A 15355-nucleotide genomic window follows, 5' to 3' on the forward strand; every position below is an offset into this window, starting at 1 on the left:
GGTCTACCTCTCAAACTAAGCATCAGTGGGTCGTAAGCAAATCAATGAAAACGTACAAATGAGATCATACGAATTCGCGAGCAATTCGCCACAACTTAAAATAGCTTCAGATTGCTATAAGAGTGTTTTTTTCTGTCTGTGGAAAAACTAGGCCTTTCGTTCAATAGTTGCATTATTACATACAACGTATTTTACTTTTTATTTTATTTTATGTGCAGTCCAACTGAAGTAGTTCAGAAATAACCGTTTTTTTCTGCATGTATTAGCTAATTTAAATGAAGGAAGTTGAGCAGCGTAAGTTTTGAACATTTAATCACTATTTAATTGTGTGCAATCTATTTGAATTTGTAAAATAAAATTGTTTTCTTGTTTCTTGAAATAATTTCTTTTGGCGTAAATGTACTGGATTTTCAGCAAAGGTTGCCTTTGTTAAACTACAGACAAACACACACACACACACAAGTATATATATACTGTATATATTGAAAATAGTGTGCTTATTTAACATTCTTGCACTCAGACTTGCGTTCAGAATTCATAAGTATTCATATGATTTGAGTAAATGACTGACGGCATTTGTGTTAAGATAGATAGATAGATAGATAGATAGATAGATAGATAGATAGATAGATAGATAGATAGATAGATAGATAGATAGATAGAAAAAAAATTAACTATTTTAAGTTTTGTCAAATTGGTGGTGGATTCGAATGAATTTTGTACGATTTAATTAATGGGAAAATAAATGATTTTTATAAAAGTCCACCTCTCAAATTAACTGTAAGCAGATCAATGAAAACGTATAAATTCGCAGGCAGTTTGCCAGAACTTAAAATAGCTTTAAAATGAGTTTAAAAAGAGTTTTATTTGTGGAATTTTTTTGTGTATCTGTGTAAAAACTAGACCTTTTGTTCGCTTGGCACTTCGAATCAAGCAACCATCGGTGTGTTACAAATGAGATTGTACAAATTTTCCACCAATTCGCCAGAACTAAAAAAAAAATAATTTTATGAATTGCTGAGTGTATTGGGCATGATGTTTCTGTCTGTGGTTGTGTCTACTATAGCATCACCAATCAGTTTGTTGATTAGTCTCCTAAAACCTGACTTAAAGCTCAAAACAACAACAAAACATTGGTATGATGCTTATAGTCGCATCGGTTTGCGAGCAATGGCATTCACAAATTTGAGGAACTTTAAACTTAGCCCAACACGTTGTTTGGTGATAGCGATCTTGTCACAAATGCTTCTCACTTCCTCGCATTACATTTATATCTCATGACCAACTGCCCAACAGTGATGCAGGCCACCTGTCAAAGCCTTTTAGGTGTGTGTGTCTGTGTATGGAGGATATCATACTGGTATTCTCTTTATATGGTTATAATGGCACAAAACAAGGATTCCTCCACTTGTCCGTCTGTGTGCCAAGGGGAGGGTGTGAGGGCATCGGGCACTCATGGATCGTGGGAACAGCATCACTCTCTCCGTAAACCACTGGCTTTGAGATTTTAAAAATAGATGAGGTTACATAAGCCTCATATGAGAGAAAAAAAGCATAGCTGAAGTCCTGGGGCTTTTACATTAGCGGTTAGCCACTATGCTAACAGCAGCCTACAGCTGTTTTTTTTATAGTAAATACTATAGTGCTTTTGAACCATATTATAGTAAAGTACTTGAATTAATTTGTTGTGGTAATTCTATAGCTGCTGTAGTAATATAACAACTATAGTAATATAAACAAATTACTTTACCCAATACTGTACTACGTTTTTTACAACTATAGGGTATATTATACTACAATACACTACAGTTTACTGTAGTAAAAACTACAGTGTACTAAAGTATTTATTACAGTTATCAGTTCACTATAGTTAATACTACTGTAGCATTCATTAACAAAGTGTTGTAAATACTATTATATATACAGTATAATACACGTTACTATAGCATGATTTAAAAATACTATAGTATTTACTATAAATAAATATAGTTTTTTTTTTCATGTGGAAGGAGTAGGTCTGAAAGATGGGATTGATAGCTAATACATTAGCAAAGCTAAATATATGTCTGTGTTTCACTGATTTATAGGCCTATGTGATAATTGTAAGTCAAATGAAGCTATAAACTTAGCGTACATACCAGAGGTCTTGTTTTTTTGCAGTTTTTGCAATGAATTGTGATTATTTTTAACATCAGATAAGCGTCATTCTTGTTTAGAAACATGAAGATATTGAAGATTTTATGCTTTCTATGTCAGCTACTAGAATCTCAATGCTGTTTAATGCTGCGAACAGCTTAGCAGATTCTAGCGACAATGCCGTAACTTACCAAAAATGTTAGCTACTAGCAATTTAGCTTAAAAATAGCCATTCTAGTGTGACTCCACGATCAAAGGTGCACGAAAATAGCAAAGCAGATGTGCTGAGTGGAGAATTTTAATGTTATTTGAAGCCAAAATAAAATGAAGTGTTAGCTTTAGCTACTAGCATTTTACCAGGCTCCTTCTAGATCTGTGAAATACATCACTCATGTTGATGTCCCTCAACCAGGAAACTTTACATTTCACCCCACACCCCCACCCCAATCCCTAAAATTAACTGCTGGTGTCCGTTTCGCTCATGAGAGAACAGGGGGTGGACAGGAACTTTCCCTTCATCGAAACGCACTATTATTCTAAGTGCGGCTGTAACGCTAATGCTAATTTTACTCTACCTTTAAATGGAGATGACATATTTTTATCCCGTGCCCTGTGGAAATGCTCATGTTTGTGCTGGGATAACCCAGACTGGGGGGGTGTTAGCCTGTGCGCCCGGGTTAACTTAACTCCCAGCTGACCCTCTGGAGGGTATAAGTACACAAACGGCTGTATTTCGTGGTTGGGAAGTTGGGCTGGTAGTTGGTATTGGCTGAACATATCACGCATTATATTTACAAAAGCAATACATATACTGATGCTACTGCAGCAATATGACTAGCAATGAATTGTGCAGATATATTTCATTGTATATATAGCAATATATAATATGTATATTTTAGTATATTATATTATTTTATATATTAAATGATATTTGTTATTTTTATAGTATTATTTTGGTAGCACTTTATTTTACAGTCCTTTTCCTCATGTACATACTATGTACTTATTATAGTAATTACAATAACTATGTAATAGCTAGGTACTAACCCTGAACCTACCCCTAAACCTAACCCTAACCCATGTAGTTACCTTGTATTACCAGAACTTTCTTAGATAAATACACTGTAAGTACACTATAAGTACATGTAAGTACATGTACTGTAAAATAAAGTGCAACCATTATTTTTATATTATGCTGTAAACGGTGCCAACAAATAAAAATGACACACATTCTACTGCTAAATACCATTTTTCCTTCTGTCCTGCTGATTTAGGAAAAACCCGCTCCGAACACAAAGCATCATGGGGCGGAAGAAAATACAGATCTCTCGGATTCTTGACCAGAGAAACCGACAGGTTTGTACTTGTTTTATTCCATGCTGTTAAAATACATGAAATGACATCCGAATATATTTTGTTCTATAATATAGCCTAGACTTTTTTTTTGTTTGAAACTGAAAATGTTGTAGGAAATAATGTAAGGCGAGTTTGATTTAAACAATCAGGATTTGATTGGTGGATGTTATCCTGTATTATTACCAGTGACCCTTTTTTTTATTATTTCACCCACACAGAAACAATATTTAAAACAATATTTAATTTTGATAGAGATGTTTTGGTAACACTTTCGTATAGCGACCAATTCTCACTATTTACTAGTTGCTTATTAGCATGGCTATTATTAACATATTGTCTGTTTATTAGTACTTATAAAGCACATATTCTGTGCATTCTGTTCCCAATACCTAAACTTAACAACTACCTTACTAAAGCAATAAGCCCCAAGAAGCCGTGGTTTACAGTGAATTCATAACAGCTAATGGGCGTTGTTAGGCACGACGCGAAGCAGGGCTTCACGGGGCTTATTGCTTTTATAAAACGGTTATTCCATATACGTAGTAAGGTTTCACAGAATAAAACAGAGCAAACAAAGTGTAATGATATAAATAAAAACAGCATTCTTCCACCAAGCAATGTAGTTCCTCAGAAACAGTTGTTGTAGTAACAGAAGTAAACAAAGTTGTATGTTTGTAATGTAATTTATAACAGTTTCGAACGCGGCTCAACCAATCAGAATCAAGGACCGGCACTATCCGTTTTATAATAACTATTAATAAGCAGCAAATTAAGAGTTTATTGAGGCAAAAGTCATAGTTAATGGTTTATTAATAATGAGAATTGGACCTTAAAATAAAGTGTGACTGATTTTTTTAATATAAAACATTAAAAAAAAACTTTTTTCAGCTGCACTGACCAGTTTTGCATAATAAAACCAAGGACGTTTCCATTGATTTCGATTTCATGTTGCATATTAATTTATATATATTTATTGTTCATATATCTGACAAAAAAAAAATGGGGCTTGCTTACATTTCAGACCATCAGGGACTAAATTATGTAATGTTTCACACCTTTGCCATTCTCACACAAGTCAATGGTAGACAGTAGACTTTTGCTCTACACCAGAACGTGATATTTTCATCCAGGGCAAAAGACCTCAAGGTGTGAAACATGGGCTTTGCTATGGGGCGAAGACAACGTATGTCCAAAAAAAGACTCCAGAACGATACACAGCGTGAGAAGTCAAACCATTATAGCTTTGTGGCATCTATCAGAAGCTTCTGTAACAATAGTCCTGTGGTTTGTTCTCTTCTTCAAGTGACATTTACCAAGCGCAAATTTGGTCTGATGAAAAAGGCATACGAGTTGAGCGTGTTGTGCGACTGCGAGATCGCTCTTATCATCTTCAACAGCACTAACCGTCTTTTCCAGTACGCCAGCACCGATATGGACAAAGTGCTGTTAAAGTACACCGAATACAGCGAACCTCACGAGAGCCGCACAAACACTGACATACTGGAGGTACATGCCAAATCTCGCCCTCTGAAGTCTGTTCATTATTAGTATGTTACCAAATCAGATAAGCTACCGCTATGGTTTTACTGTGCTTGATATAATTGCAACATAACCAAACAAAGTCCCACAATTAGTTTGTAATTGCAAATGAAGCTGGAGATGTTTTGCCCTGAACATCATATAGATATGCCTGTATATTTATATTATCTTGCATTATGTTTTCATTTAATAATTATATTATTTATAAATTATTTTATTTGAATGAAATAGTTTTATTCAGCAAATGATGCTTTACATTGATCAAAAGTGATAGTAAAGACATTTAAAAGGTCACAAAGTTTTCTATATCAAAGGAAATGCTGTTCATTTGAACTTTCTATTCATCAAAGGGTTCTGAAAAAAATGTGCACATTTTGCACAAAAATATTAAGCAGCATAAATGTTTTCAACACTGATAATAATAATAATAAAAGCATCAAATCGGCATATTAGAATTATTTCTGAAGGATCATTTGACACTGTAGACTCCAGTAATGATGCTGAAAATTCAGCTTTGATCACAGAAATAAATTACATTTGTAAATATATTAAAATGGAAAACACATTCAAAATTGTAAAATATTTCACAATATTCCTTTTTTACTGTATTCTGATCAAATAAATGCAACCCTTGGTGAGCTTAAGAGACTTCTTTCTCTCTCTTTATATATATGTGGTGTATATATAAATATATATATATATATATATATATATATATATATATATATATATATATATATATATATATATATATATATATATATATATGTGTGTGTGTGTGTGTGTGTGTGTGTGTGTATATGTGTGTGTGTGTGTGTTCGACTTCAAATTCAGTCGATGTCTGATCCAATTTTTCCTCCTTCACCCCAAATTCTCTCTTTTCTCCTCTCTTCCATCCTCTTTCTCTCTGAGTGCTCCAGACATTGAGAAGGAAAGGACTGGGGCTGGATAATTCAGAGCTTGATCAGGAAGACAGCGTGACGATGGGAATGGAGAAATACCACGATGGCATGGACCTCTCCATCGCTCGCCAACGCTATTATGTTAGTAGAACTGAAATGAACCAAATGCCTGTGTTTATCTGTCAGGAATGCCTAAAGTAATGTTATAAATCCACTCACAGGCTCCCTCGCTCCTGCCTTCGGAAGTGATGGGTGCAAGTACCGAAAACGGCTACAGCAACTCCTCCAATCCAAACCTAGGTTCCCATCGGACTCCGTCCTACAAACCTTTGTGTACCAGACCGGGCTCAACTGGTTCTGTCAGCTCCAACTCCCATCCAGCTCTCATGGGACCACATGCAGGTAAGGTCCATGTCGTTTTAAATGGCCAAGACATTTCTAAATATTTGTTAACATGACTAGGCTTATCCTTCACCTTTAAAACAAAGGCTTTATTTAAAGGTTCACTATGTGAAGTTTACATAGTAAACATAGTATGTAACATAGTAACATAGTATGTAACGCCCTCTAGCTGTTGAAGCATTAAAACTTCAAGTTGTTTGAAAAGGAACATTGTTATGATAATTACTGTGAAATGTTATTCATATTATTGTTATTACATATATGTCATTGTTATTATTAAACATTGTGTTGTGTACCTAGTCAATACACAGCAGATGTGATGCTACGCAAACCATGTTGATGATTCATGATTTATTATGGGTACTGTCGCTTTTGCTTTTTTCTTGCAAACTCTTTTTAGTTCACGTTTTAGTTGTGGTTTTAAGCTAATTCCACTGCGAATAGCAATATGGAAGGCAGACAGGGCCAAAAGTCTTTAAACTGAAAATTTTGTTGTGTTAATGCGACAATTTTGGACGCGTTGTTTGTATGTGTATTTTGTATGACACTCACATTCTGGCCATGTTAATGCGTCAGTTTTTGCCGTGCTTCTGTAGTATGTGTAAAGACGCACAGTTTTTACTGTGTCAAGAAGATAAATTTGAACTTGTCTCTCAACGCGCACACATTCTGGATGTGAATGTTGAACTAAACAACTAAAACAAATCATAAGGCTGACATCACACAATATACTGATGCATTATCCCTCAAAAACAAATATAATGTGTGATTTTTGCATAAGTGTCTACCAGTGTACGATTATGCCAACCTCCATGAATAAACATGATGTCTGATGTTTGTATGCATACAGTGCCTTGCGAAACTATTCATACCCCTTAATTTTTTTTCACATTTTCTTATGTTGCAGCCTTATGTTAAACTGCTTTAAATTACTTTTTTCTCCACATCAATCTGCACTCCATACACCAAAATGGTAAAGCAAAAAATGGTTTTTAACATCTTTGCAAATTCCTTAAAATTAAAATCTTATATGATTTTATTGCATATGTATTCATACCCTTATCTGGGACAGTTGAAATTTAGCTCAGGGGCATTCATAGTACTTATAGATTTTACTACACTTCGAGTGAAGTTAACCTGTGGCAAATTCAATTGAATGTGTATGATTTGGAAAGTCACACATGTCTTAATAATAGGTCTAACAGCTAATAATGCACATCAGAGCAAAACCCAAGCCATGAGGTCAAAGTAACTGCCTGTAGAGCTCAGAAACTGGTTTGCGTCAAGCCACACATCTGGAGAAGAGTTCAGAAAAGCATTCTGCTTCATTGAAGGGTCACAGAAGCATGTAGTCTCTGTTACCCTTAATAGAAGAAGTTTGAAACAACCAGGACTCTTCCTAGAGCTGGCTTTCTGGCCAAACTGAGCAACTGATGGAGAAGGGCTTTGGTTTGAGTGGTGACCAAGAAGCTGATGGTCACTCTAGTTGAGCTCCATGATCATGTGTGGAGACAGGAGAAACCTACAGAAGGAGAAACGTCACTGCAACACTCCACCGATCTGGGCTTAATGGCAGTGTGGCAAAACTCCATCCTTTCCTCAGTGAAGCCGCATGAAAACACATCTGGAATTTGCAAAAAACAACTGAAAGACCCTCAGACTCTGAGAAACAAGATCCTCTGGTCTGATGAACCTCAATTCTAAGCATCATGTTTGAAGGAAACCAGGCACTGCTCATCACCTGCAGAGTAGCATCCCAAAAGTAAAGTGTGCTGGTAGCAGCCTCATGCTGTGGGCCCGTTTTTTCACCGGCACTGAGAGACTCGTCAGAGTAGATGGAACACTCAGTGCACCAAAATATTGAGACAGCCTTAATGAAAACCTAGTCCAGAGCATTCAGAATCTCAGAGCGGGCAGAAGGTTCACCTTCCAACAGGACAACGACCCTAAGCCCACAGCAAGAGTGGCTTATAGACAACTCTGTGAATGTCCTTGAGTGGCACAGTCAGAGCCTGAGCTTGAACCCAGTCAAATATTTCTGGAGAAACCTGAAAATGTGTGTCTGCCCCCATCCAACCTGACAGAGCTTGAGAGGTGAAGAGATGAGGAGAAGAATGACAGATAATTGCCAAATGCTGATGAGCAAAACTTGTCGCAGCAAACAAAAAAGACTTGAGGCTGTAAAGGTGCTTCAGCAAAATAGTTAGCTATGGGTATGAATACTTATGCGATGTACTTGTTTCAGGTTTTTTTTATTTTAGTAAATTTACGAAGTTGTGACAATTCTGTTTTTGCTTTGTCAGTATGGTGTATGGAGTGTAGATTGATGTGGGAAAAAAAAGTAATTTAAAGCAGTTTAACAAAAGGCAGCAACATAACAAAACCTGTAAAAAATGGGGTGTGAATACTTTTGCAAGGCACACTATATACTAACATACCATCATGCCACATATGCAAATATAGTCTCAAATACAGCAATTTCGTTGGCTGTTGTGCGTGTCACATTAAGACAGACAAACAGTGCAGTCACATTTTGTAGGTTCCGTTAAAAGACTTTTGGCCCCATCCACATTCCATACAGCAATCGCTAATCTTTTTAACTCTATTTACTGATATGATGTAAACACGCACAGACTAATGAAGAAAATACACCAGAAAGTTTCCTGCAAAATCCACTCTGATAACTATACATATTAATAATTATTATAGGCCTACTATAATGGTTTAGGGTAAAACAAAAACATGTAATTTATTATGTACTTGCAATTTTGTTAATTGTGAAAAACAAAACAGTAACATAGTGTGGCTTTAACTACATAAACTACTGTATATGTACCGCTTAAACCCCATTTCTGTTGCGCTAAGTGTTTTGTGGAGGCCAACCACTAAAACTGTTTACCGTATCGTACTTATTATAGCCATTATCAAATGGGGCTAAGCAGAAAGGCAGTGGGGAACTCTCCCCGAGTGGAGTATTTTAGTACTTGCGCACAGGAAGTTCTCATATGTGAAACAGCCCACCCTCTCAACCACGCACACATACAGACACACGTACGAAACAGTAGCTGTAGACAGAGCTGTGGTTTCTGAGCAGAATGTCACACCTGCTGGACTTTTTGATGCTGTGCCTCTTCAACTCCATATTAATATTAGCGGTGCTGCATGGGAATGTTCTGCTCAAAGCGACCTGTGGTCAGAATCCAGTGCTGAAGTTACAAGCTGAAGTCTGTAATATTATTTTAATTTATAATATTCATAATATTTAATTCATAATATGTCATAAACTGTATATATTTTTAATTTATAATATTACTTTAATTTATAATAATAAATAAAAAATATATAATAATATAAAAAACAAAATTTATAAACTATATTTTAATAATATTGTTTTATATATAATAATTTTTTTTACCATGCTTTCATTTATTTTGTTTACTTTTTAAATGCTATTTATTTAACATACATTTAAACATTTATTTATTCAGACAAAAAATGAAATTCCGCAAAGAAAAATATTTTTTTTGAAACTACAATAATCTAGAAGATTAAGAATGACAATCAACAATTAATTTCAGTATTTTTTAAGTGAAAATTACTGTCTGTCAGCTGTGACAATACATAAAAAAAAATCAAAAGTGTATTTAAAAAATTGACTTAAAAAAGCTGATGAAATATGAGATGCTATTTATTTTTTAGCTATTTATAAATTATTTATTATTTATATAAATAAATATTTACTTATTTATATATATTATTTATTGACAAAAATATTATTACATTTTTATATTTATTTTTACTTTAGATAAAGCGTGAAATAAACAATTTATTTTTTAGTTAAATTATTATTATTATTATTAATGACTGTCTAACAGTTGCGACAATACTGGCAAGGAAATTTAGGAAAATGTCACTTGAGAACCTTTTTTTTTTTTCAAATTCCCGACCAACCTGTAATTGTGTTAAATTATGCAGAATGTTTGAAAATATGATTTAATTGTGTGTATAAAGGACACATGAAATGCATTCTTTGAAAGTAGCCTTATCAAGACATTCAGAGCCGTCACATCATGACAAGTTTTTCCAGGTGTCAAGCTAGATAGTGAATAAACGGCATCTGAGATGGAAAACTTCTCCTTTCGGTGAACGATAGAGAGAGTTGGAGAGAGAAACTGAAAAAATCATTTCAACCACATCTTGTTTTTCACTTCCCATATGACTATGAAGGTCTGAGCTACTCGATGTTCTCTCATGGCAACCTGAGCAGGGCCTTGGAGATGAAGACTCCGCCCCCTCTGAATATGGCCAGTGATGGACGGCGCATCGACGCTCACAGCGGACTGTGTGGAACCCGCAGTAATTTGGCCAATGCTGTGAGAGAGTCTACAAAAGTACTCACTCCTACACTGAAATTACTGTTTTGTCACTATACAGAACTTTACTGCACTGTACTTAACTTTAGTGAAGAGGAGAAGCCAGCTTTACCTTTATTTCCTGGTGACACTTATATCAGTGTTTCATGCTATAAAATGCATAAGAGAACAGTTGCTTATGTACATTTAAATGTAATTATTGATGAAAATATATAAAGTTTTATGACATTTCTAAATATAGACATTTCATAATAGAGAACAATGTAGTATTAATCTATATTATTAAGATTTAACATTATTTTACACATTTTATTATACATTAAAGTATAATATACATTTATAATATTAATATTTGTCATATCAATTTCATCTTATTATTAAATAAAGTAAATACTATGTTAATTCATAGTTATTTTTTCATATCAATTTGAAACTATACACTGTACACACACATATATTATGTAAACAAAAACTTTTATTTTGGATGTGATTAATCGCGATTTCACAGCACTATTTTAAATATAGACATTTAATAATACAGACATTTAATTTATAATAGTAATGTTTGTCATATCAGTCTTATATATTATATTATATTATATTATATTATATTATATTATATTATCATTAGTTCATAAAAATATAATGTCTGTTTATAACATTTACATGTCCAGTAACTAATGATGAGATATATTGTAGCAATATATTATCACTTTAAGTCATTATATTATATTATTAATTTGTTAAATAATATTATATTTTAGTCATATCCATTGTATATGATAATTCTTTAAAGTACATACTATAATATAATATGAATTTAAAATAGTAATATTTTGCCTATCGATTTTATAAAGTGTTGTATTTACGAAAATATATGAGTTTTATGAGATTTCTAAATATATTAATTTCAATATTACATAACGTATAATTAATTTATATTATTAATATTTGTTATATACATTTTATAAATCATTATAGTATCATATAATATATATAAATATATTATTCATTAAAGTAAATCTAACATTATGATATTTGTTCATTATTTATATTTTCTTTTCGTTTGGTCCCCATCTAGAGAGTACTCTATCAGAGTATGCATGCTGGGGGCCACATGATGGCGATGGGGAAGACAGGCTTACTCGGACACAGTCTGGGCAACTACGGGGCCTCAGGTCGGGGCCCAATCCTTATTCAGAGCACTTTCTGCAAAATTATAATACAGGGGCAAAAATACTGTCATGCGACATTGTGCATGTTACACTTTTTTCAAATAATTCTAATTAACAACAAAACATCAATGTGCAAAATGAACATTTATTCATACATTCCCTGCTTAAAAGGAAGCACTAACAGTCAGTTTCTGGTTTAGAATACAGCCACCCCAGTTATGCCGTGGGTTATCAGCGCAATTCTATGAATACCTGGCAACCTTTGTCTCACCAGGACACTCACCAGTCCATGATCAGCCCTGGGTGAGAAATGTGTTAATTACCATACATATTAATCATAGATAATATAATACATGAGCATATGAAATTAGACTATTTATTATATTATATTTTATTTATTTTTAATTTGTACATTTATTTTTAGGTATTTTGTATTTTATTTTATAATTTAATTTATATTTATTTATAACTATTTCTGACACTCAAATGTCTGCACATCATGTTCATGTCACTGTCCACAGGATGGCATCAGGAGGAAACTGTTCGTACCCGTCCCAGTGCTCCTCCCCTTCCTCGCCGCCACACCTCTCCCTCAACCTGAGCATCAAATCAGAGCGCACCTCTCCTGAGCACATGGTCTCAGCCACGCCCCCCAGCCATCACATGCTGCAGCACTCACCAATGGAAGACCCCAAAGCCACCAGCTGCCCTCCGTCAGCAGAATACTCTGCCATGGAGAGGGACGAGATGCAGAAGAGCGGTTACTCCGGCCAGCATGCCCCAAACAGAGAACCTGGAGAGGGGAAGAGCCACCAGCCTCTGAAGCAACCTGACGCTAGTAATGGATGGATAAGATAATTGCCACAACCTTTTCTTTTAATTTCCTAAAAGAATAGTTCACCCAGAAATGTAAATTCGCTGAATATTTAGTCACCCTCAGACCATGCAAGATGTAGGCTAGTTGAGTTTTTTCTTCATCAGAACAGATTTGGAGAAAATCAGCGTTACATCACTTGTTCAGCAATGGATCCTCTGCAGTGAATGGGTGCCGTCAGAATGAGAGTCCAAACAGCTGATACAAACATCTCAGTAATCCACACGACTCGAGTTTATCAATGAACATCTTGTAAAGTGAAAAGCTATTAATAAATAAATAAATAAATAATAACTTAAAAACAGTGCTTCTGGACAAAATATGAGTCCGTAATCCAATAATAACGCTTCCTCCAGGGAAAAAGTCCATCCCCTGCTGTGCTCTTACATCAAAATCCACCAATTTCTTTAGAACTGTTTAGGACTGCTTTCACTTGTAAACTGTGCTTTATCTGTGCATATTTGTCTCCTGATTCAGACAAGGCAACAGTGGAGAAAGCAATATTATGGTTAGAGGGACTAATATTTTAGCCAGAAGCAACAGTTTGAAATTAAAAACTTTTTGTTAGATTTGTTTAGAAACATGCAGCGTTTCACTTCACAAGACATTAATTGATGGACTGGAGTCATGTGGATTACTTGTGGATTATTGTGATGTTTGTATCAGCTGTTTGGACTCTCATTCTGACGGCACCCATTCACTGCAGAGGATCACTTGGTGAGCAAGTGATGTACTGCTAAATCTTTTGTTAATGTTTTTAATGATTCTTTTTTTAATTGGGAGATGGCATCTTCATTTTTCAAAAAGAAACATGCATCATATTCCTCATTAATATTAAATTCTTCAAGTTTATATACACATAAATATATATCTTGTTTTTATTAATCAGTTTTAATCAGAACTAGTACTTTGTTTTTATTAATACTATCACGTCACCAGAGCAGCATTCACATCAGTGCTGACCCTGTTTAGAAATGTGATTTCTGTTTTTCCTCACATAGTGTAAATTACTGTAGAGTTCATGTAAATGATCTTCACTCAGGACAGACTGCTTTTCTACTTTCAAACCAAAGGGGTTTTTTTTTTTAATGAAAAAAAAAAGAGAAAACAATTTTGTCTTGATTATTCGTAAAATTCATTTGCATTATTTCTGGCATTACCTATATATTATATAATATTTTAATTTCTTTGCTTATGTTTTTCACTTGTGCTTGAGTTATCAGTCTGTTTGAATGATGCATAGCATCATGTATCTTCCTGAAGTATTGTCAGTTGAAGTTTGTTATAATGGCCACAAGAGGGAGGCACATTTACTTTTCATGCATCTGAATGCTTCTTGTTGACATGACGTTGTAACCGAACCTTTATTTTATGATGAATAAATAATTGCATTTGTACATCTTGAGTAGTGTGCCATTTGTTAAGGCATATTGGTGTATAAGGGCATCACTGGCCAACACTTTGCATTTCTTAAATCAGTGGTTCTCAACCATGTACTTGGGGCCCACTAGATGGCCTCAGTGAGCTTTCTTATTTACCTAAATATACTGACTTAAAAGTATTAGAAGAGGTAGTTATAATAGAATAACTTTCAAATGTAAAACAAAATATTAGCACGACTGGAGCACTGCATTAACCAATTAGCATTTTTCTTTATTAGTTGTATGTGTGAGGTCATGATTGGGGGAGTATAAAAAGAAATAAGGACCACTCCAATTAAGTTTTCACTAAAACGTGTTAACATGTTTCCCGCCAAAAGGTAAAAGGCTACAATTCTTCGGCCACTTTCCCGGGAGAAGAAGTACTGTAGGTACTCTGAAGTAGCATATTGGCAATTTCCTAGTATGTATTGAAGTATCATAGTACAGGTTATACTTATAATAACTTGACATAAATGAAAACGAGCCTGTTAGAGTCCGCGTATTGTGCGTTCATAAAAAACTTTTAATTTTCAAAAAAGAAAAAGAAAAAGAAAAAACGTTTTCCATAGTTTTACACAATTAAAAAAAGACACTTGGAAAACGTATTTTCCGTAGTTTCTTTGACACAACAAAGGTAAAACTGATGAAAACGGTCTGGAAAGATGTATTTTAGCGTTGAATTGACTTAGCAAAGTCAAAGTAACATTTTAAATGGCCTTTTAACGTGTGCTTATCCTCGCTTTCAAATTAAACATGGCGGGAAGCCGTCTAAAAATCATCGTATGTGACCCTGGACCACAAAAAAAGAGTCATATGGGTCAATTTTTTTTAAATTGAGATTTATACATCATCTGAAAGCTGAATAAATAAGCTTTACATTGATGTAGGCCTATGGTTTGTAAGGGCAATATTTGGCCGAGATACAACTATTTGAAAATCTGGAATCTAAATATTGAGAAAATCACCTTTAAAGTTGTCCAAATGAAGTTCTTAGCGATGCATGTTACTAATCAAAAATTAAGTTTTGATATATTTACGGTAGGAAATTTACTAAATATCTTAATGGAACATGATCTTTACTTAATATCCTAATGATTTTTGTCATACAAGAAAAATTTATCATTTTGACCCATACAGTGTATTGTTGGCTATTACTACAATTATACCCCTGCTACTT

General features: G+C 34.2%; 1 protein-coding gene across 3 annotated transcripts in view; it reads left to right on the top strand.

Moving 5' to 3' along the window:
• Nucleotides 1-12958, top strand: part of LOC109047862 (myocyte-specific enhancer factor 2B-like) — a 15483-nt gene extending 2525 nt beyond the window's left edge. For 2 of the 3 annotated variants that reach the window (XM_042749475.1, XM_042749477.1), the window contains 8 exons: nt 3411-3493; nt 4796-4998; nt 5952-6074; nt 6155-6335; nt 10563-10726; nt 11790-11886; nt 12084-12186; nt 12405-12957. In XM_042749475.1, the coding sequence (XP_042605409.1) occupies nt 3411-3493; nt 4796-4998; nt 5952-6074; nt 6155-6335; nt 10563-10726; nt 11790-11886; nt 12084-12186; nt 12405-12741 (1291 nt within the window). In that variant the 3' untranslated portion in view covers nt 12742-12957. Of the gene's footprint in view, nt 1-3410; nt 3494-4795; nt 4999-5951; nt 6075-6154; nt 6336-10562; nt 10727-11789; nt 11887-12083; nt 12187-12404 lie in introns of all 3 variants that reach the window. The other variant, XM_042749476.1, reaches the window with a different exon arrangement.
• Nucleotides 12959-15355: the final 2397 nt, after the last annotated feature.

Source organism: Cyprinus carpio, chromosome B22 (assembly GCF_018340385.1).
Source record: "Cyprinus carpio isolate SPL01 chromosome B22, ASM1834038v1, whole genome shotgun sequence".
In the NCBI taxonomy this organism is placed as follows: domain Eukaryota; kingdom Metazoa; phylum Chordata; class Actinopteri; order Cypriniformes; family Cyprinidae; genus Cyprinus; species Cyprinus carpio.